General features: G+C 34.8%; 1 protein-coding gene across 5 annotated transcripts in view; it reads left to right on the top strand.

The window, feature by feature from the left end:
• Window positions 1-22,592, top strand: part of STXBP3 (syntaxin binding protein 3) — a 56,887-nt gene that overhangs the window by 10,371 nt on the left and 23,924 nt on the right. For all 5 annotated transcript variants that reach the window (XR_014052974.1, XR_014052973.1, XM_081487211.1 and 2 more), the window contains 10 exons: window positions 3,107-3,156; window positions 3,772-3,853; window positions 4,649-4,725; window positions 7,324-7,402; window positions 8,637-8,737; window positions 12,247-12,401; window positions 15,506-15,596; window positions 19,415-19,539; window positions 22,299-22,394; window positions 22,535-22,592. Coding sequence is in view for 3 of the 5 variants with exons in the window: in XM_081487211.1 (XP_081343337.1) it covers window positions 3,107-3,156; window positions 3,772-3,853; window positions 4,649-4,725; window positions 7,324-7,402; window positions 8,637-8,737; window positions 12,247-12,401; window positions 15,506-15,596; window positions 19,415-19,539; window positions 22,299-22,394; window positions 22,535-22,592 (914 nt within the window). In the remaining 2 variants the exon portion in view is untranslated. The remainder of the gene's footprint in view (window positions 1-3,106; window positions 3,157-3,771; window positions 3,854-4,648; window positions 4,726-7,323; window positions 7,403-8,636; window positions 8,738-12,246; window positions 12,402-15,505; window positions 15,597-19,414; window positions 19,540-22,298; window positions 22,395-22,534) is intronic.

The following is a 22,592-nucleotide window of genomic DNA, read 5'->3' as shown; positions in this document are numbered from 1 at the left end:
TGGCAACCCACTCCAGTATTTTTGCCTGGAGAATCCCGTGGACAGAAGAGCCTGGTAGGCTACAGTTCATGGGATTGCAAGACAGCACTATCTTTCTTGGGCTTCCCTGATAGCTCAGTTGGTAAAGAATCCTGCAATGCAGGTGGTTTGATTCCTGGGTCAGGAAGATCCTCTGGAGAAGGGATAGGCTACCCACTCCCGTATTCTTGGGCTTTCCTGGTGGCTCAGCTGGTAAAGAATAAGCCTGCAATGTGGGAGACCTAGGTTCTATCCCTGGGTTGGAAAGATCCTCTGGAGAAGGGAAAGGCTACCCACTCCAGTATTCTGGCCAGGAGAAATATCAATAAACTCAGACATGCATATGACACCACCCTTATGGCAGAAAGTGAAGAGGAACTAAAGAGCCTCTTGATAAAGGTGAAAGAGGAGAGTGAAAAAGCTGGCTTAAAGCTCAGCATTCAGAAAATGAAGATCATGGCATCTGGTCCCATCACTTCATGGCAAATAGATGGGGAAACAATGGAAACAGTGACAGACTATTTTCTTGGGCTCCAAAACCACTGCAGACGGTGACTGCGCCATGAAATTAAAGGACACTTGCTCCTTGAAAGAAAAGCTATGACCAACCTAGACAGCATATTAAAAAGCAGAGACATTACTTTGCTGACAAAGGTCCATCTAGCTGTGGTTTTTCCAGTAGTCATGTATGGATGTGAGAATTGAACTATAAAGAAAGCTGAGTGCCGAAGAATTGATGCTTTTGAACTGTGGTGTTGAAAATGACTCTTGAGAGTCCCTTGGACTGCAAGGAGGTCAAACCAGTCCACCCTAAAGGAAATCAGTCCTGAATATTTATTGGAATGACCAATGCTGAAGCTGAAACTCCAATGCTTTGGCCACCTGATGCGAAGAACTGACTCCTTGGAAAAGACCCTGATGCTGGGAAAGATTGAAGGTGGGAGGAGAAGGGGACAACAGAGGATGAGATGGTTGGATGGCATCACTGACTCAATGGACATGAGTTTGAGCAAGCTCCAGGAGTTGGTGATGGACAGGGAAGCCTGGCATGCTGTAGTCCATGGAGTCGCAGAGTCAGGCACAAGTGAGCAACTGAACTGAATGCTGTAACACATTTTTGAAAATTGTAATGAAGTAAATCAGGAAGAAACTTACTTACCTGGTGTTGTTTGTCAGATGTAATTTACTAATGAGCTGGTTAGGGATTTTCTTGCAGGTTTTTTTTTTTTTTCATCTTGTTTACTTAGGATTTAAGTAGAGTTGGGAAAACCAAGTCAAATAATATTTTCAGAAATTTTTTCTAGATGTGTTTATATAATAAAATATTATTGTTGTTTACTTGCTAAATTGCATCTGACTCTTTGCAACCTCATGGACTACAGCACTCTAGGTTCCTTTGTCCTCTGCTGACTCCCACAGTTTGCTCAAATTCTTGTCCATTGTGTCAGTGATGCTATCTAACCATCACTTCCTCTGCTGCCTGCTTCTCATTTTGCCTTCAGTCTTTCTCTGCATCAGGATCTTTTCCAGTGAGTTTGCTTTCCACATCAGGTGGCCGAAATATTGAAGCTTCAACAACAGTACTTACAATGAATATTCATAGTTGATTTCCTTTAAGACTGACTGGTTTGATCTCCTTGCAGTCCAAGGGACTCTCAAGATTCTTCTTTAGCACCACAATTCAAAAGCATCAGTTCTTTGACACTCAGCCTTCTTTATGGTCCAACTCTCACATCCAATACTGGAAAAACCATAGCTTTGACTATATGGACCTTTGTTGGCAAAGTGATGTCTTTTCTTTTTAATATGCTGTCTCGGTTTATCATAGCTTTCCTTCCAAGGAGTGTCTTTTCATTTCATGGCTGTGGTCACTGTCCACAGTGATTTTGGAGCCCAAGAAAATAAAATATGTCCTTGCTTCCAGTTTTTCCCTGTTTGCCATGAAGTAATGGGACTGGATGCCCTGATCTTAGTTTTTTGAATGTTGAGTTTTAAGCCAGCTTTTTCATTCTCTTTCACCCTCATCAAGAGGCTCTTTAGTTCCTCTTCACTCTCTGCCATTAGAATGGTATCATCTCTGTTATCTGAGGTTGTTAATACTTCTCCCAGCAATCTTGATTCCATCTTGTGATTCATCCAGCCTGGCATTTCACATGATGTATTCTGCATATAAGTTAAATAAGCAGGATCACAGTATACAGCTTTGTCATACTCCTTTCCCAGTTTTGAACCAGTTGTTCCATGCCCAGTTGTAACTGTTGCTTCTTGACTCACATACAGGAGATAGGTCAGGTGATATGGTATTCCCATCTCTTTAAGAATTTTTCCATTTGTTGTGATCCACACAGTCAAAAGTTTTAGCATAGTGAATGAAGCAGAATTAAATGTTTTCCTGGAACTCCCTTGCTTTCTCCATGATTCAGTAAACATAGACAATTTGGTCTCTGGTTCCTCTGCCTCTTTGAAACCCAGCTTGAACATCTGTAAGTTCTTGGTTCACGTATTGCCTTCATGGATTACAGCCTTGTCTTGATGAAGGGGCTTGCATAACTCGGTGAAGCTATGAGCTATGCTCTGCAAGGCCACCCAAGATGGACAAGTCATGGTGAGAGTTCTGACAAAACTTGGTCTGCTGGAGGAAGAAATGGCAACACACTCTAGTATTCTTGCCAGGAAAATCCCATGGACAGAAGAGCCTTGTGGGCTATAGTCCGTGGGGTCTCAAAGAGTCAGACAACTGAGGGACTGAGCCCGCGTGCACCAGAACGAATGAAGTGGCTAGGCCAAAGTGGAAACAACACTCAATTGTGGATGTGTCTGGTGGTGAAACTAAAGCCCGATGCTGTAAAGGACAATAATTAAATATATTAGCCTTTTTAATAATATTTTTAGTCTCAAAAAGTTAAAATATATTACAGTTTAAATGTACCATATAGGTTAAGTATTAAAGAGAACTGGATTTTTACTCGTGTATATGTACTTTTTGTGAAGCTGAGCAATTTCAAGTGATATTTCCCAGCCATCTTGGACATTTTGAGTAGTTATTCTATTTATTAAGATTCCTAAATAGTTCTCTGTTTCTTTGCAGAGATAAAAGCAGCAGTGTTTGATGACTGCAAAAAAGAAGGCGAATGGAAGGTAGAATTTACATATTCACATAGAATTTGCATAACAATAGAAACCTTTATTGAGGACTTGTATGTATTTTACTTATTACACTTGTATAAAAGTACAGAGTCTAGAACCATAGTGTTTACCTTCTAATTCCAGCTTTACCTCCTGTTAGCTGTGGCTTCTTGAGCAAATTACTTGATGTCTCTATGCCTCTGTTTCTTTATCTGTAAAGTAGGGATGGTAGTACCTCATAGAGTAGTTGTAAATATTAAATGAATTAATTCATGTAAAGTGCTTAGAACAGTGCCTAGAACAATTATTCCATCACAAGCAGCATTTTATGATTTTAAGAAAATTTGATGTTCAACATAAGATACATTTAAAGTGAACAAATTCTGCTTCAAAGTGAAAATATTGCTTTCTTATGTATAATATCATATGACCATATATTGAGGAAGTAAATTTCTAAGTCATGAAAGTTAAATGAATTGAGATAATTTTGCTTACTATCCTGATATTTTAATTTTATGTTATAAAAATATTATGAATTTGAGTATGTTTAATGCATTAAATTCTGTCTTTTGTGAATTCTTGGCAGTTAAATGCTTATACTATTTCTTAATTTGTATTTATTTTAAGATAATTCTTCTAGATGAATTTACCACTAAGCTTTTGGCATCATGTTGCAAAATGACAGATCTTCTAGCAGAGGGCATAACTGGTAAGTGTTTCAAATACTCACCATGAAAAATTTTTTTTTTTATGATAGGGAGAGTTTAAAGTATTAATAAATTTTAGTTAGTAATTGTGTTTCTCAGGGGATTATGTCTTATTTTTTTAGTAACACTAGCTATAATAATTATTCTGGACACTCTTTTCTTTGTGAATCTTCAGAATAATCTCTGTAAGTCAGAATTTTTCCCCTCAGCTGAGACATATAATTATAAGTACCCCTAACCAAGACTAAATCAGTTGCCTTGTTGAGTTTGTTCTTCAAATTTTTTATTGTTATATACTTGTTATAGTTTTGTATGTTGATGCAGTAAGTTTACTTCAGTATTTTGATTGATGTTTGTGGTTTTCATGTTTTGTTTTTAAATGGATAGTAAGATTTATGTCATAAAATCAACTTTTGTGCATATTTCCAAGTGTGTAATACTGACTTCTTAAGCTTCTCTTTATTACCTAGAAATGAGGCAATTAATTGTAAATTTAAATCAGCTTTAGTGTGGGGTTATGAAAAATAACACTGCCACAGTTGCTGTCTTCCACAAGGCAGGATTGTGTTAATGAGATTTTAATTTCTGTTACATTTTGGGGAAAGTATCAATATCTTGTAACATTCATAATCATATTATCATCCATAACTCATCATCGTTTAACTCATTTATTTAAATTTTCTCTTCATAATTGCCTTTTAAAGACAGATATTAAATACCATAATTTATAATGTGAAAACTGAGACTCCAAGTCAAATATAATTCTTTGTTTATATTTTGGACTTTTTTTTTGTTAGTTGTGGAGAATATTTATAAAAATCGAGAACCTGTCAGACAAATGAAAGCTCTTTATTTTATCTCTCCAACATCAAAGGTGAGTGTTTTGAATCTAAACAGTATGTTCTTCAAAACTTTCACCATAGATGGGATTTTCTCTTAGAAAATTTAAAGTAATAAAATGTCCTTTATTAGACAGGTAGTGTTATAAACTAGTTTGTGTAAGAAAGTCTTTCTGAGTTAGAAGATTGTTTGATTTGCATTCTTCTCAATGGGAATATATGTGAAAGAATTCCTTTCTCCTCCTATATGAAAGCAGAATTTATTTGTATAAAACAATAAAGTTTCAAAAAAAAATAAGTTTCTTTCAATAATTTGTTACTCATGTAGTTTCTAGTCAACCATGATTTTAGAATGAAAGTGTATGTAAAAGAAATAGTCTTGGATTAATCTTTCATTAATGTTAGTTACTTCCCTATGGCATACACATATGTATGTGTATACACACATATATGCATATATATGTATGTATGTATATTTTTTATGGGAAAGGAATTTTTAAAATTTATAATCTAACTGTGATTTAATTCATACTTAAAGTCAAACTTTTGGAGTCATATGAAGTATCAGATTCCTTTATTCTGTATAGTATCTGAGAGTGCATTTTCCAACACATCCTTTGGCTTATTCTTAGAATAAAAATGTTAATTTGACAGTCCCAGTTTCATTTCTTCTAACTCTAGCAGACAGTAGCAAAAAACCTAAATATTTACTGTGTAATCTCTTCATGTTGGCTGCTGGTAGATTTTAATGACATTTTGTATTTTATCTGTAATATAATTTTATAGGAAAATTTATGCTCAGAAAAAAAATGAAAGTTAAAAGCACTATTTTCACCTACTAAATTGGCAGAGAGATTAAAAAAAGTGTGTGTGTATATTTAGACATTTATTTATTTATCTGTCTTATCTATGTATCTTATTCTAGCTCTCAATATGCATTATGGAGCATAATGGAGCAGAAACTACTATATACTGCTAGTGGGAGTATAGATTAATACAACCTTTTTGGAAAATAATTTGCCATATCAAGAACCTTAAAACGTTCTGAATCGTAAAATTTATTGTTAAAAAAAGCAAAATCAGTAAATGGTCAAACTAAATTCCTAAAATCCAGAGAAATTCTTAGTATTAACACATAATGGTAGGAAAGACCATGTGACCATTGAAAATGAGATTTCTAGAAAATTTTAATGATCTATGTAAATGTTCACTTTTAATGTAAGTGACAGAAAGCAGGATACAAAATTAAATATTCAGGAAAGGATCAAAGAATTCAGAGAAAATGATATCTAAATGTGACTCCTTTATCTCCCACAATCAACTTCAGTTTCTCTTCCTGTCCCAAATCAATTAACTTTTGGGTCCTATAGATCTATGGGTACATGTGAGGCCTTGGACTCTTTGGGCACTTGTAGAGAAACTTGGTGTGAGATTTTCTTCCTCAGGGGCTGGGCAAGCATCCGGAGACTAGCTTCAGAGAGTTCTTAGGCAAGGGTCATGAAATGACAGATTTTAGGAAGAGTTTGGTTATAGGAGATCTGTGAACCCTAGGGGAAAGGTCAGATGGGGTGGTTTGTTTTCTTTTATACCTACAGCCCTCATGAGGAGAAACCTGTTTACCTTCTTCTTATGGTACTGCCTCTCTCTTTAGGATACTGCAACAACTAAACCTAAGCGTTAGGTAAGCTGACAAAGAAGCAACCACACATCTAAGTGGGTCAAGTGACTAGAGAGAGAAGGTTTAGTAAGAATGAGAAAAGGATACATATAGCAAAATACAAGAGCTTGGAAGGAAGGATGATAATCTGAACAGAAAATAGTACACTTAAGAAGAGCCTGGTGTAACATGTAAAAATTTTCTGAAGCTCTGAAGTATATTTTCTTAGTTAAGTAGTTAACTGTAGAGGAGGATAATCACTATGGAAATTTTAATTGATAGTCTGGAAGATAAAAACGAAGTATCTCAAAGCAAAAAAAAATCATGGAAATCATGGTGGGGAAGATAAGAGACTTGCAGGATAGATTAATGAGCTCTAACAGAAATATACTGGTTGTAGGAGTTGCAAGGAGACAAAAAGGAACAGATGGATGAGAAGATTAAATTGTTTGTTTTTGCTTTCAGACTGTTGTATCTTGAAAACTACCAGCAGAGAGGCAGATACTGTTAGAGTATATTACCTGCTTTCCCTCCTCCTTGCAGTCTGCTAACCTTTTAGTCTTTCATTCTAATCCCTCTTGACAATTTTAGCTCTTAGCTCACTGGCAGTCTCTTTAACACTTCTCCAGTAATAGTCTCAATGGTTTCATTATCTGTGTAGGTAATACTTCCCAGTACATTCATTTTCTTCCAGTAGTCTTGTCTTCTATGTTGCTTCAGCTTCTTAGTCACTTGACCATTCTTAGGTCTCCTCATCACCAAAAGAGCACTCTGTTCATACATCTTACCTTACTACTTATTACGCTTCTCACTATAAGTGGCTGGATAACATAGCATCTAAAAAAATCAGTTTGTAAGTTACACTGTTGACAGTTAAGGTTTTACTTTATCATCAAAATAATCTTAGTTATTTCAAAAGTAGCACATTTAAATTAGTATTTGATAAAATGTATATTAACATCCAACCTTTTTTCAGTCTGTAGACTGTTTTTTACGTGATTTTGGAGGTAAATCAGAGAACAAATACAAAGCAGCATATATCTACTTCACTGACTGTAAGTAACTTTGTAAAAGTTATTGCTTCATTATTTCAAATCCTACTAATTGTGAAATATTTCTCATGCTAATTTTAATAACAATGACTTTCTATTTATTGTTTATTCTAGTTAGATTAGAAAGAATCTAAAAATGTAAGATTATTTCTATCCTAATTCATGATAAGGTGATAGAAAATTAAATCATTCCAAACTAGTTTCAAAAGATGGTCATTTTTGCTGGTATACAGGGGAGAGGGGTTTGATGGAGAGAGCTATCCCTCAAATTCTGTTCCAATAACAGGGAGAATTCTTCTTTAAATCAAAGTTACAACTGGGGATTTGACTGTATAATAAAGTATATTATAAGACCCTTTGGGAGATGCAGTGAAGAAACTGCCATCTGTTTGCTAACAGTAAGGGAGAAAATCTATCACATTTCTTTTTCTGTGCTGTACATTCAAATAAAAAGCAGCTCTCTAGATTATTTTTCCTGTAAATTATTATCTATCTCATACCTAGCAGCAGTTTTCATTTTAGAAAATACCATATCATAAATATTTGCCATTTAAGTAACCTTGTTACACAGAAATCATGTTTATGGAGTTGATAAACTTTAATGTGTGAAGCCTCTTTTAATTTAAGAAATCTTGAAATTAAAGAACATCGTGTTAAAAGCTAGTAGAAGCCCATGGTTGATACTCCAACATAGATTTAGTGAAAGTATAAGCAGTTAGGTAAAAGGCAAGGGCAAGGGGAAGACAGCTCTAGGGTGCAGAACTTACTAGTTTGGAGGCTTAGAATTTCCTCACATTGAAGAAGACCCTATAATGCAAGGAAAGATGAAAAAGTTGTATGGTGTGGCTACACTTAGTGGCAGATATAGAAAAGTGTAAATTCCTGAGAAGCTCTGAAAGTCCTTCAAAAGTTGATTAAGTCCTTAGTTTGGACTTGATTTTCCTTCCTGACAATTTTAGCTTGCTGTGTTACCAGCTCTGTAAGGAAATACATCTTAGGTTATGGTGGATATGAATGGGGAAAATGGAATTTCTGTTACAGTGCTCATTACTAGAATTCATCTGCTGTATAAAGTGAAAAGCAGTATTTACATATTATCTCTGTCCTCATAGTAAATTACTTTGTGAAAGTCAGTAATTATATATAAAAATAAATATTCTTGAATGTTGGAATGACTTATTCAAAAGAATGAAAATTTAAATGCAGTTATATACTTTGATTTTTTTCCTCCTCTCAGTTTGCCCTGACAGTCTTTTTAACAAAATTAAGGCTTCTTGCTCCAAGTCAGTAAGAAGATGTAAAGAAATAAATATTTCCTTCATTCCACTTGAATCTCAGGTACTTTCTACTTTTATTTTTTAAATTTTTTATTAAATTTTTTTTGAGCAGTGAAAGGCTTATTACAAGGGTTAAGCAAGGAGAATGGGCAGCTTGTGCTTAGAATAAAACTCCTTTTATTTTGGATTATTATAAACTAAAATTAAAAATAAAAGTTTTATTCTAAGCACAAGCTTCCCATTCTCTTTGATTGACCGTTGTAATAATGATTTTAAAATTCAGTTTTATGAACTTATTTGCTAAAAAGACTTATCCTAATGATATTTTATGTGTTACATATTTGGTGAATTTTAAACAATCTACAAATAAGCATTTATTCTGATGAAGGGAGGAACATGAGTACTAAATTGGAATATAGCATTAATAGTAAAAGTGAATTTAAATTTCACATCTCTTAAGTCCTGTGTGTGTCAAGATGTACAGCCCTATTAGGTTATGAAATCAAAAGATTTTGAACATAATCTTTGTTAAATGACTCCAAAGAAAAATGTTTATATTCTGTAACCATTTGTGATATTAAAACAAAATTCTTGAGTAAACTTTTTATACAACATTATATAAACTATCATTTATTTTAATTTATAAAATGAAGGATTCTCATAGATTTGATTTGCCTTTGGAATAGTTAATGAGCCTTCAATTAATAATAATAATTGCAAACACATAGTACTTTCTCTGTCAGATGCTTTCCTAAATGCTTTACATAACTGTATTCATGTAATCTTCACAGTAGCCCTATGAATAGATGGTAATTCTGTCTCCATTTTAAAGATGAGGAAATCAAAGTGGTTGAGTAACTTGCCCTAATCACACAACTAGTATATTGTTTAGCTCTGTTCTCTGTGTTTGGAGTCTAACATTTTGTAGAATTGAAATAGTTTACTATTTCTTAGAACCATAAGGTTGATATTTTAAGAAATAAAAAGGTCCTGGATAATGAATTTTTCTTTTAAGCTATTGCTGTTTTTGACGAAGGCCATAATCAAAATCGTAAAATCTTTAGATAGCTGCTTAACATTAAACTGTTTTCCAAAGGTTACTTAAAGATTTTTTTCCTTTAATATATTATGTAAGTTTAGTTTAATACTCTAGAAAGTGAGAATAGCCTGAGTGCAGAGATACAGAAGCAGAAAAGTGCAAGAAAGCAGCAGGATTATGGATTATTAGGGGTGATGGTATGATAGATAAGTCTGTAGGTAGGTTGGGACCAAGTTGTAGGAGGCACCAGGTTCCATCAAGAATGATGGCAGAAAAAGGACAGATACAGAAGAGTACCAAAGTCTTTAAGGAAAAGTAGAAGTTGGGAGATCATTGAAGAGAAATTGGTAAAGTCAGATATGATAGTCTTCCAAAGAAGAGAAGTTGTACATTAAACATATTTAGAAGTTACATGGAGAGAAAAGTGATTGACTTCTCCTAAATCCATGAGTCAAAGGGATTAAAGAAAACTCTTTCCCTTTCAAAGGGTTTAATTAATACTGTCACACATAAATTAGGGCAATTAGGTGGAAAGCATTAATATAAGAAAGTTTGTTTACAGTGGACCTTAGGGGGTACAAAAAGTCTGGTATAGTTAGTGGAGAAGGTGCTAGATTGTGTCTAGATAGAAATAGATGTAAGCTAGCTATAATTGTGGAGAAGGCAATGGCAACACACTCCAATACTCTTGCCTGGAAAATCCCACGGACAGAGGAGCCTGGTGGGCTGCAGTCCATGGGATCACGAAGAGTTGGACACAACTGAGCAACTTCACTTTCACTTTTCACTTTCATGCATTGGAGAAGGAAATGGCAACCCACTCCAGTGTTCTTGCCTGGAGAATCCCAGGGACGGGGGAGCCTGATGGGCTGCCATCTATGGGGTCACACAGAGTTGAACACGACTGAAGCGACTTAGCAGCAGCAGCAGCTATAATTTAGCAAGAAAAGTAAATGGAAGTTGTGAGTGGGGGTAGCGGAGAATTCCTATATTTAAGGAACTGGTTGTGGGTCATGGAGATGAAAAAAGCATTTAGTAATAGTCTAAAGGAGCACATCATGGTGGTGATGGAAAGTAGGGGGAGGAGAGTGAAGGAAAGGGAAGATGTGAGTATAGAAAGAAAACCAGCTCCAGAGTTCTACTTGTTTCACTGGAGTATTAGATAATAACTTAAATTAATTTAAGATGTGGTAACAAATCTCCAAATCTCAGTGTTTCACAACAACAAAGTTTATTTCTCATTCATGTTATTGTCCACTGTAGTTTGACTAGGTCTTTGCTCTATATCCTCTTCATTCTGGGATGTAAGCTGAAGGAGTGGAGTTAACCCTTTTCTGGGACTTAGCAGAAAGAAAAGAGAAATGGTGGAGCCATACAATGGCTTTTAAAGCTTCTGCAGGGAAGTAGGCACATGTCACTTCTGTTCACATGCCAGTGACCATAGATAGCCTGAAATCCATGAGTGGGAAATATACTCCCATAAGGAGAGGGCAATAAATATTTTTGAGCAGATATTTTCTACTGCAGTGGGATAGAATACTGTGAGAAAGCCACAGTCCAGCTGTAGGGTGCTTGCTGGCAATTATGGCAGCTAAGACTTTGAGCAGGACAGACATAAACAGCACATTAGCTTTAGCTGAATCTCAGTCCATGTTCAGGCTCCTACTGTTAGTGATAGGTTATGTTCAGAGAAATGTATTACTTTGTGTGAAAGGAAATGCAGGGAAGTTTATCCGTAATTTATTAGTTAACCTATATTATTTATTACATGTCTACTTTTATACTCAATACGTTAGACTAAGAGGGATTACTACCATTGTTTAAAAACAAAATTAAAACTAATTGAATGTGAAACTCTCACCTCCAATTAGAGAGCTTTTTCTTTTGTATTCCTCAAATAACACAATAGTAAATCTCTAATCCAATTCTTTGCATGTAGGTAAATGCTTTTGTTAGTTGAAAAATGTCTGTGAGATTTCACTGTATGTATACTAAGACCAGTACTATGTCTGGCACAATGTTGTGTCTTTTGGGGAAGTATTTTCTGCTTTAAAGAGAGAAATTTATGCTCTTAATATCAAGAGTATAAGCTAAAGAATTGAAGATATATATTAACTTCAGGAAATTTCTAGGTTATTCTCTGATGGGTTGAGATTTTAATGTGTATGTCAGATATATAGAACAATTTTGGCTTTATTTCTTCTTGCCGGGTATTAGGTTTCTATTTTTCTTTGACTACCTCAGATCCCTGTATCTGCTGCACAAGTAGAGAAAATCCAACAGTACAATCTATATATAAAACAAGAACTGAAGGAGAGAGGTAGATTAAGCAGGAAAGCAGAATGAGAAAAGGAATGAAATCAAGATGACTGAGAAAATGAGATTTAATTAAGGTAAAGACACAGTTGTTTCAGGAAACAGCATGGTTAGTCCAAGTATTTTGTAGAGTCCGAAGGAATAACTGCTTTTCTTGATACATATTTTTAATTAAATTTCTGAATTGACAGTGTGACTTTTTTGGCCTAACTTAGGTATATACTCTTGATGTACCAGATGCATTCTATTACTGTTACAGTCCAGACCCAAGTAATGCAAATGGAAAAGATACCATCATGGAAGCAATGGCTGAGCAGATAGTTACAGTATGTGCTACCCTGGATGAAAATCCTGGAGTAAGATATAAAAGGTAAGGCACTCAATGGTGTCATTGTATGTTATGAGGTCTATTTGCTCTTTGGTATAGAGGGAATGTCTCTGTGCTTCTGTGTGTTTGTTTGCAGAATTTATTTTCTTTATAACATTATGCTGTGTACATAGGAGATTTAAAGTTTAAGGCTTAAATTTCAGAGTAACTGTAGCCTCGTTACTGAATTTCAGAGCTTAAATTTGGTATGATTTACATGAATATTTTTCATGAGTTTAAGGAATGCTTACAAGAATGTCTTTGTTGTCCTGTGGGGAATACCGTCTTACATTTAATGTTTCATTAAATTTCCACCAAATTGAAATAGTCATAGTATCTGGATACTGGTTATAGTGTCTAAATATCTATGGTAACTAATTCCAGGGGCCATTTTAAATAGGTTTGGGGGGTTTTTTAAAAGTTAAAGTTTGACTTTAGTACTGTGTACCTTTATTTATTTGCTCCTTATTAAAAGTAAAGTTTACTATAAAGTGCATAAATTACATTTATGTGACTTGATAAATCGTTCCAAAGTGAACATAGACATCTAATTTCACCCAGGTCAAGAGAGTGAATACTAACAGCATCTCAGAGGCCCCCCTTATGATCCCTTCTAGTCATCACCCACTGTCTCCTCCTCAGAAGTAACTGTTATTCTGACTTCATATTTTTTGTTTTGCCTGATATTGAACTTGTTATATATATGGGGTCATGATATTTTTTGTTTCTGGCTTTGCTCAGTGTTAAGTTTGTAGACTTTCATGTTGTTCTATATAGCCAAATAGCTTGAATTTTAATCTCTGCTGTTTACTGGCTATGTGATTCTTCTGCCCTCAATTTCTTTGTATATGAAATGGGAGAAATAATAGTACTCACCTCATAAAGTTGTTTTTAGAATTAAATGAGTTAATATCTATAAAGCACTCAAAATAGTGCATGGCACTAATGAAGTGGTAGAAGTAGATACACTGTACTACTATTACTAATAATAATAAGTAATATAACTTGTTTCTGTTTTAAAAGGTTCTTTAATTTAAACACTGACATTTATCAAGGTAGTTGGCGTAATTGTTCAATTTCAAATTCATGTAGTGCTTTATATTTAAGTTTCATTATCCTTAACCATTTAAAAAGTTTTCTTAATTACTTAGAAGAAATATTGTAAATTTCCTTAATTCAGATGTGACCAAACAAGCTCTTTACTCATACCTCAAGTGTTAGAAACATTCTTTTTCTTATAGGTGCTGTGCTAATTACATTCTGAACTAAGTGGTTTATCTTCTGCTAGAGTTCAGTCTCTGTTTAAGCTTCTGCTTTTGGTGTTTGGCTCTGTTCAGGGAAATGAATATGTAATATAGTCCACTATCCTGTATCCATAAGTTCAGCATCCTCAAATTCAACCAGTTGTGGATTGAAAATGTAAAAAAAAAAAAAAGTTCCAGGAAGTCCCCAAAAGCAAAACTTGAATTTGCTACATGCAGACAACTATTTACGTAGCATTTACATAGTATTTATGACTGTTTACATAGCATACATTATATTAATGTTGTAAGTAATATAGAGATGATTTTTAAGTATATGGGGTATGTGTATAGGTTATATGCAAATTCTATACCATTTTATATATGAGACTTGAGCATCAGTGGATTTTAATATCTGAGTGAGGTCCTGGAACCAATCCCCTGTAATACTGATAGTGGTTTAGTCACTAAGTTATGTCCAACTTTTGCAACCCCATGGATGGTAGCCCACCAGGCTCCTCTGTTCTTGGGATTCTCCAGGCAAGAATACTGGAGTGGGTTGCCATTTCCTTCTGCAGGGGATCTTCCCAATCCAGGGATCAAACCCAGGTCTCCTGCATTTCAGATGGATTCTTTACCACTGAACCACAGGGAAGCCCTCCTGAGGGATAACTGTAGCCAGTGTATAATTTAATAAGCTTACCAGTTATTGTGATAGTTAAATAATAATCCAGGCTTTTAAAATCCTATCCTATTCTTTTGCAAAGTATTCTTTTATGCCTTATGAACTTTTCAAGTGTAATTCTAACATGAAATTATTTCCTTTTGAAAATATTTTAAGGCATAATGTATAATAAATTATCCTGTATAGTTGCTGTTTTATTTACTTTTGAAGTATAAAATCTAAATGTCCTTTAACACTTTGAAGCCTTTACAAAGAGTTCCTCCATTTTTGAGGTTGGTGTGCTAATTGAAGAGTCTTTTCCAACATTTTCTTTATAGATTTAGAAGTTACACTAATGTCACTGGTCTTAAAGTTACAATTTAGAGTATGATTTTATCATTTTAGAAGATAGTGATATATGATTTTATACGAACAACTATATTGGAAAGTTGACTAAATATTAGCATATAGGGAAATCTCATAGAAATGGGAGAGATAATTAATCAAGTAATTTGGAAAGTAATATGGTAGAAAAGTTGAAAATGTACATACTTACAGTATGACCTGCAGTTCTACTTTTAGAAAGAATATACCTAGAGAAACATTTACATGGAGATTTATGTATAAAGATACTTGTTTCCATCTTGTTTGCAATAGTATAAAATTGACAATGACTTAAATGGCCATCTTTAGGGGAATGAATGTGTAAATCTGGTATAGTCATATGATGGAATGCTATATAGAACTAAAATGAGTAAATATTTTTTGATGTGTTTGTCAACATAGATCTCAAACATATATGACAGTAAAAACATATACTGTTAAAATACATATAAAACAGTAAATACATGTACAATTGTAATGATAAGAAGAATATACATCAAATTATGGTAATAGTTGCTTTGGGGCAGGGGTGGCTAGGGGTAGGGGTGAAGACTGGGAATTGGGAGGGGAATAAAGAAACTATAGTTTTATTTATATTTCCTTCATATGAAAAAAATCTGAAGCACATATGATAAGATTTACATTGATAAAATCCAAACCAATTGATATAGCATTATATTTGTTTAGTATTATTATCTAAATTTCTCCATGCTTATAAAATCTTTTAAATTAATTTATGGTTTAATTTTAGAATTCAACTTGATAATGTAAAATGTGTCTTGAAAGAAAGATAGTTTGAATATCTTTTCTGTTTCTAGTAAACCTCTAGATAATGCCAGTAAGCTTGCTCAGCTTGTTGAAAAAAAGCTTGAAAACTACTACAAGATTGATGAAAAGAGCCTAATAAAGGTAACGTATAAAAGACAAATAGTGGTTATGCATAAAGTGTGTCTTATTTCTTTATAAACCAAGGAAACTGTTGTTCATTTATTTTCCAGTATTGATTTGAGAATTTTGATTTGGATATCACTGATATAAATGGTAGTAGAAATCTTAACAGACAGTGTGGTTTAGTGGGGAAGATAACAGTTTTGAATTAAGTTCTTTGTCCAGATCCTGGCTCTGCCATTTAATTCATGGATATATCAATTAGCAAGTTATGTTGAGTTTTTTATCTATAAAATGGGGTGTTAAGAGAATACCTGTTTTGTAATATAGAGGATTAAATGAATTAATACATAAAGAGTTTTTAGAATAATCCTTGCAGCTGAGTAAACATTTAATCAACATAATTTTTCCTTTTATCACCAACTCTGTGTTCTTGGACATATTTACTCAGAGTTGTATTTTCATATAATATGGATCATATGATATGTACTTTGGTTGGTTGGTAAGAGGATTAGGCAGATTAGCATGTGTTTGGCACATATCAGTTCAGTTCAGTCGCTCAGTTGTGTCCGACTCTTTGCGACCCCATGAATTGCAGCACGCCAGCCCTCTCAGTCCATCACCAACTCCCGGAGTCTACCCAAACCCATGTCCATCGAGTCGGTGATGCCATCCAACCATCTCATCCTCTGTTGTCCCCTTCTCCTCCCGCCCCCAATCCTACCCAGCATCAGGGTCTTTTCCAATGAGTCAACCCTTCGCATGAGGTGGCCAAAGTATTCGAGTTTCAGCTTCAACATCAGACCTTCCAATGAACACCCAGGATTGATCTCTTTTAGGATGGATTGATTGGATCTCCTTGCAGTCCAAGGGACTCGCAAGAGTCTTCTCCAACACCACAGTTCAAAAGCATCAATTCTGCGGCGCTCAGCTTTCTTCACTGTCCAACTCTCACATCCATACATGACCACTGGAAAAACCATAGCCTTGACTAGACGGACTTTTGTTGGCAAAGTAATGTCTCTGCTTTTAAATATGCTATCTAGGTTGGCCATAACCTTCCTTCCAAGGAGTAAGCGTCTTTTAATTTCATGGCTGCAATCACCATCAGCAGTGATTCTGGAGCCCAAAAAAATAAAGTCTGACACTGTTTCCACTGTTTCCCCATCTATTTGCCATGAAGTGATGGGACCAGATGACATGATCTTAGTTTTCTGAACGTTGAGCTTTAAGCCAACTTTTTCACTCTCCTCTTTCACCTTCATCAAGAGGCTCTTTAGTTCTTCTTTACTTTCTGCCATAAGGGTGGTGTCATCCGCATATCTGAGGTTATTGATATTTCTCCCGGCAATCTTGATTCCAGCTTGTGTTTCTTCCAGCCCAGCGTTTCTCATGATGTACTCTGCATATAAGTTAAATAAGCAGGGTGACAATATACAGCCTTGACGTCCTCCTTTTCCTATTTGGAACCAGTCTGTTGTTCCATGTCCAGTTCTAACTGTTGCTTCCTGACCTGCATACAGGTTTCTCAAGAGACAGGTCAGATGGTCTGGTATTCCCATCTCTTTCAGAATTTTCCACAGTTTATTGTGATCCACACAGTCAAAGGCTTTGGCATAGTCAATAAAGCAGAAATAGATGTTTTTCTGGAACTCTTTTGCTTTTTCGATGATCCAGCGGATATTGGCAATTTGATCTCTGGTTCCTCTGCCTTTTCTAAAACCAGCTTGAACATCTGGAAGTTCACGGTTCACATATTGCTGAAGCCTGGCTTGGAGAATTTTGAACATTACTTTACTAGCATGTGAGATGAGTGCAATTGTGCGGTAGTTTGAGCATTCTTTGGCATTGCCTTTCTTTGAGATTGGAACGAAGACTGACCTCTTCCAGTCCTGTGGCCACTGCTGAGTTTTCCAGATTTGCTGGCATATCGAGTGCAGCACTTTCACAGCATCACCTTTGCGGATTTGAAATAGCTCAACTGGAATTCCATCACCTCCACTAGCTTTGTTCGTAGTGATGCTTTCTAAAGCCCACTTGACTTCACATTCCAGGATGTCTGGCTCTAGGTGAGTAATCACACCATCGTGATTATCTGGGTCATGAAGATCTTTTTTGTACAGTTCTTCTGTGTATTCTTGCCACCTCTTCTTAATATCTTCTGCTTCTGTTAGGTCCATACCATTTCTGTCCTTTATCGAGCCCATCTTTGCATGAAATGTTCCTTTGGTATCTCTAATTTTCTTGAAGAGATCTCTAGTCTTTCCCAATCTGTTGTTTTCCTCTATTTCTTTGCACTGATCGCTGAGGAAGGCTTTCTTATCTCTCCTTGCTATTCTTTGGAACTCTGCATTCAGATGGGAATATCTTTCCTTTTCTCCTTTGCTTTTCACTTCTCTTCTCTTCCCAGCTATCTGTAAGGCCTCCTCAGACAGCCATTTTGCTTTTTTGCATTTCTTTTCCATGGGTATTTTCTTGATCCCTGTCTCCTGTACAATGTCACGAACCTCTGTCCATAGTTCATCAGGCACTCTGTCTATCAGGTCTAGACCCTTAAATCTATTTGTCACTTCCACGGTATACTCATAAGGGATTTGATCTAGGTCATACCTGAATGGTCTAGTGGTTTTCCCTACTTTCTTCAATTTAAGTCTGAATTTGGCAATAAGCAGTTCATGATCTGAGCCACAGTCTGCTCCTGGTCTTGTTTTTGCTGACTGTGTAGAGCTTCTCCATCTTTGGCTGCAAAGAATATAATCAATCTGATTTCGGTGTTGACCATCTGGTGATGTCCACGTGTAGAGTCTTCTCTTGTGTTGTTGGAAGAGGGTGTTTGCTATTACCAGTGCGTTCTCGTGGCAAAACTCTATTAGCCTTTGCCCTGCTTCATTCTGTACTCCAAGGCCAAACTTGCCTGTTACGCCAGGTGTTTCTTGACTTCCTACTTTTGCATTCCAGTCCCCTATAATGAAAAGGACATCTTTTTGGGGTGTTAGTTCTAAAAGGTCTTGTAGGTCTTCATAGAATCGTTCAACTTCAGCTTCTTCGGCATTACTGGTTGGGGCATAGACTTGGATTACCGTGATATTGAATGGTTTGCCTTGGAAACGAACAGAGATCATTCTATCATTTTTGAGATTGCATCCAAGTACTGCATTTCGGACTCTTTTGTTGACCATGATGGCTACTCCATTTCTTCTAAGGGATTCTTGCCCACAGTAGTAGATATAATGGTCATCTGAGTTAAATTCACCCATTCCAGTCCATCTTAGTTCGCTGATTCCTAGAATGGCACATATAGGAGTTTAATAAATGACAGCTACTACTATCTTATCAAGATACTATAATCAAAGACTAAGATTGGAACCTGGGGAATTCCAGCATTTGGGCTTGGGTTGGAGAGTGAGAAGCCTGAGTAGACTGACAGAGGTGGTGTCAGAGGACTAGGAAGCTCAGTTTAGTGCAATGTGTAACATATAAAGAGCTCAGGTAATATCTTCCTTTCATAACTTAGATCAGTTTTACTGTTTATGAAGCTGAATTCCAAGAAAATAGATTTAGTGCAAACGAAATGTTATTAAATGTTATTTTTTTAAAGGGATTTTCACAATATCATATTATTAAATAAGCCTGTTAATCTAATTATGAAAGCTTTGGTTTTGTAGTCTTATTTTCTTCCTCTCTTGTGCCTCTCATATTTTTGTTTTTTAATATAACTTCATGTTCTTAAGAATGTGGCAGAACTTAGGATAAGTCTGATTTTGTTTTCTAAGATATTAAAAATGTATTCACAGAAAGAAATGGAAGTTTCTTAAGATAATTTTATCTTGTTATTCCAGGGTAAAACTCATTCCCAGCTCATAATAATTGATCGTGGCTTTGATCCTGTGTCCACTGTCGTGCATGAACTGACCTTTCAGGCAATGGCATATGATCTACTGCCGATTGAGAACGATACATATAAGCAAGTATAACTTGAATGGAATATATAGGGCATATACAAACAGGATAGGATGTTAGCATTTAATGATTCATGCAGGCAACAGAAATCTAAAGCCCCTGTAACCTTTTTTATTCAAGGCTTTATCTTTCTCTTAGACCTATAATCATAATCTATTAAAAATATCCTGACCTTGTTAGTTAATAGGTAATTTAACTGCTTTGAAGCTTTTTTGGTATATTTGCTTCCTTAACTATGTTTGCAGCAAAAATAGATTTTAAACAGCTGGAATTGTACATTTCAGTAAATAAACTGGGCCCACTACTATATTTATTGAAATGGAAAACATATTCAAATTGGTTAGGCTGTGATTATTCTGAATTGGACATCCAAAAGTATGTAAATGTGCATCTTGTCACCATAAGGTATTTAAAAATACTAGAAGATTAGAAAACTATATAGGATGGTTATTGAGAAGAGAAGCAGTTTTACCAGTTTGGTACCTGTTATTGATTTGACTCTGATATAGGCATATTAAAAGTAATATCAAATAGTTAAATGAAAAATGAAATTATTATTCTATTAAGGAACCAATTTATTGCACCTTTGTATATCATTTATGTATATACATACACACACATACATATAACGTGTTATTTGAGTGTGTGTACACATACACACATATCTATGTTATTTGATATCATAATTTCAAAATCCAGATTGGCATTTTTCAGCCAAGATTTACTGCCTTGAAGTAATAAAAATGAAAGTTAGTTTTCTGAAATCTTATGTTTAGTAAATTTTATAGGTTAAAAAATCCAAAAATTTGTGCTAATTATATTTAATATTTTTTCTTAAAACAAATATTGTTTAAACTAATTTTGTATTTTCTCTTGTATTTTTATTTGCATTCTAGTCAAATTCTGAGTTTTTCTTTGTTATTTGTATTGATGTTAGCTGACAGAGCAACATAGCTATTTTTCTAGTATAAAAGTAGTTTTAAGCAGTTTATTCCAAATTTTCAGAAAGGATGTTATTTACCTCTCTTATCCTTTAGGTCTCTAAACCTACATTACTCAAGAGATTGGAAATGACTTGAAGGTTTTCTGGCAAGGAAAGCAAGATTTAATTTTTTAAGGGTAGTGGAGAGACTTATTTAAAAACAAAAAAATCAGAGATACTCCTTTTCTTATGAGTCAAAAAAGTCTAGGGATCAGACTAGATAGAAGCACGAACTTCCTAAGGATTGTGCTCCATCACAATTTTTTTTAATTTTTTTAAATTTTTTAATGAATTTATTTATTTTAGTTGGGGGCTAATTACTTTACAATATTGTAGTGGTTTTTGCCATACATTGACATGAATCAGCCATGGGTTTACATGTGTTCCCCATCCTGAACCCCCCTCCCACCTCCCTCCCCATCCCATCCCTCTGGGTCATCACATTGCCCCAGCCCTGAGCATTTGTCTCATGCATCGAACCTGGAATGGTGTTCTGTTTCACATATAATATACGTGTTTCAATGCTATTCTCTCAGAATGTCCCACCCTCACCTTCTCCCTCAGAGTCCATGAGACTGTTGTATGCATCTGTGTCTCTTATTCTGTCTCGCATATAGGGTTATCGTTACCATCTTTCAAATTCCATATATATACATTAGTATACTGTATTGGTGTTTTTCTTTCTGGCTTACTTCACTCTGTATAATGGGCTCCAGTTTCATCCATCTCAATAGAACTGATTCAAATGTATTCTTTTTAATGGCTGAGTAATATTCCATTGTGTCCATATTTATCTATTTCTATATTCTTTCCTTACCCTATAACCACAACTGGGAAAGGCAATGAGAGAAAAACTAATGTAGCCATTAAAAACTTTGATTACTTTAATGAGTTCTACTGAACTGAGAGGCCGTTAAATAGATTCAAGAAATTACTCAAAATGGATACTTAGAAATTTCTGCTCTGTATTATTTGCATTAAAAAAAAAAATCCATCACAATTTTTAATGCAAATAATACAGAGCAGAAATTTCTATTATTTGCATTAAAAAAAATCCATCACAATTTTTAATGCAAATAATACAGAGCAGAAATTTCTATTATTTGCATTAAAAAAAAATCCATCACAATTTTTAATGCAAATAATACAGAGCAGAAATTTCTAAGTATCCATTTTGAGTAATTTCTTGAATCTCTTTAATTGCCTCTGAGTTCAGTAGAACTCATTAAAGTAATCAAAGTTTTTAATGGCTACATTAGTTTTTCTCTCATTGCCTTTCCCAGTTGTGGTTATAGGGTAAGGAAAGAATATAGAAATAGATAAATATATATGTTTGTGAGTTTTGTACCAACTCTGAAACACCTTCAGTACTTAATAGACTTCATTAGGGAGTGAGATTTCTTAATGGATGTTTGACAGTTGTGTGGATGGTTATTAGCACATCAAAAGTATTGTTTTGAGCAATTAGAGTACAAGTTGTTAATATATTCACTCTTGTTAAAGGTGACTGTGGAACACTGAATTTTTGTTTCTAAGATACTGAGATAAAACTTGTAATAATGACAGCAAAAAATAACATTGAAAGTAAAAAGGTCATGGTGGGCATCGCACTTTGATCTTTGTTGTATGGATAGCAATATGCCTTAGTTTTGAGTAGGTATTCATTATCCTCCTAAAATTTTCAGTCTCTTGAGCTGTGTCTTAAAATTGCTACTTACAAAAATTTTTCTTTTACTTTATCACATACAAAATAATCCAAAAGTTTCATACTTCTCTTGTAGGTATAAGACAGATGGGAAGGAAAAGGAGGCAATCCTTGAAGAAGATGATGACCTCTGGGTCAAAATTCGACATCGCCATATTGCAGTTGTATTAGAGTATGTGAACCTGTTTTAATTTTTGTTCCATATTTTTAAAAAATGCTAATTACATAGGACTAATAGTACATTTTTTAATCTTAAGATTTTTTTGTGAATTACACTTTCCAAATTTAAAGAATTGTCTTATAATTTGACAGGGAAATTCCCAAGCTTATGAAGGAAATTTCATCAACAAAGAAAGCAACAGAAGGAAAG

Source organism: Giraffa tippelskirchi, chromosome 5 (genome assembly GCF_054371585.1).
Source record: "Giraffa tippelskirchi isolate mGirTip1 chromosome 5, T2T-mGirTip1v1.2.pri, whole genome shotgun sequence".
Lineage (NCBI taxonomy): Eukaryota > Metazoa > Chordata > Mammalia > Artiodactyla > Giraffidae > Giraffa > Giraffa tippelskirchi.
The sequence above is the reverse complement of the archived record's forward strand: the minus strand, read 5'-3'. Positions and strand labels throughout refer to the sequence as shown.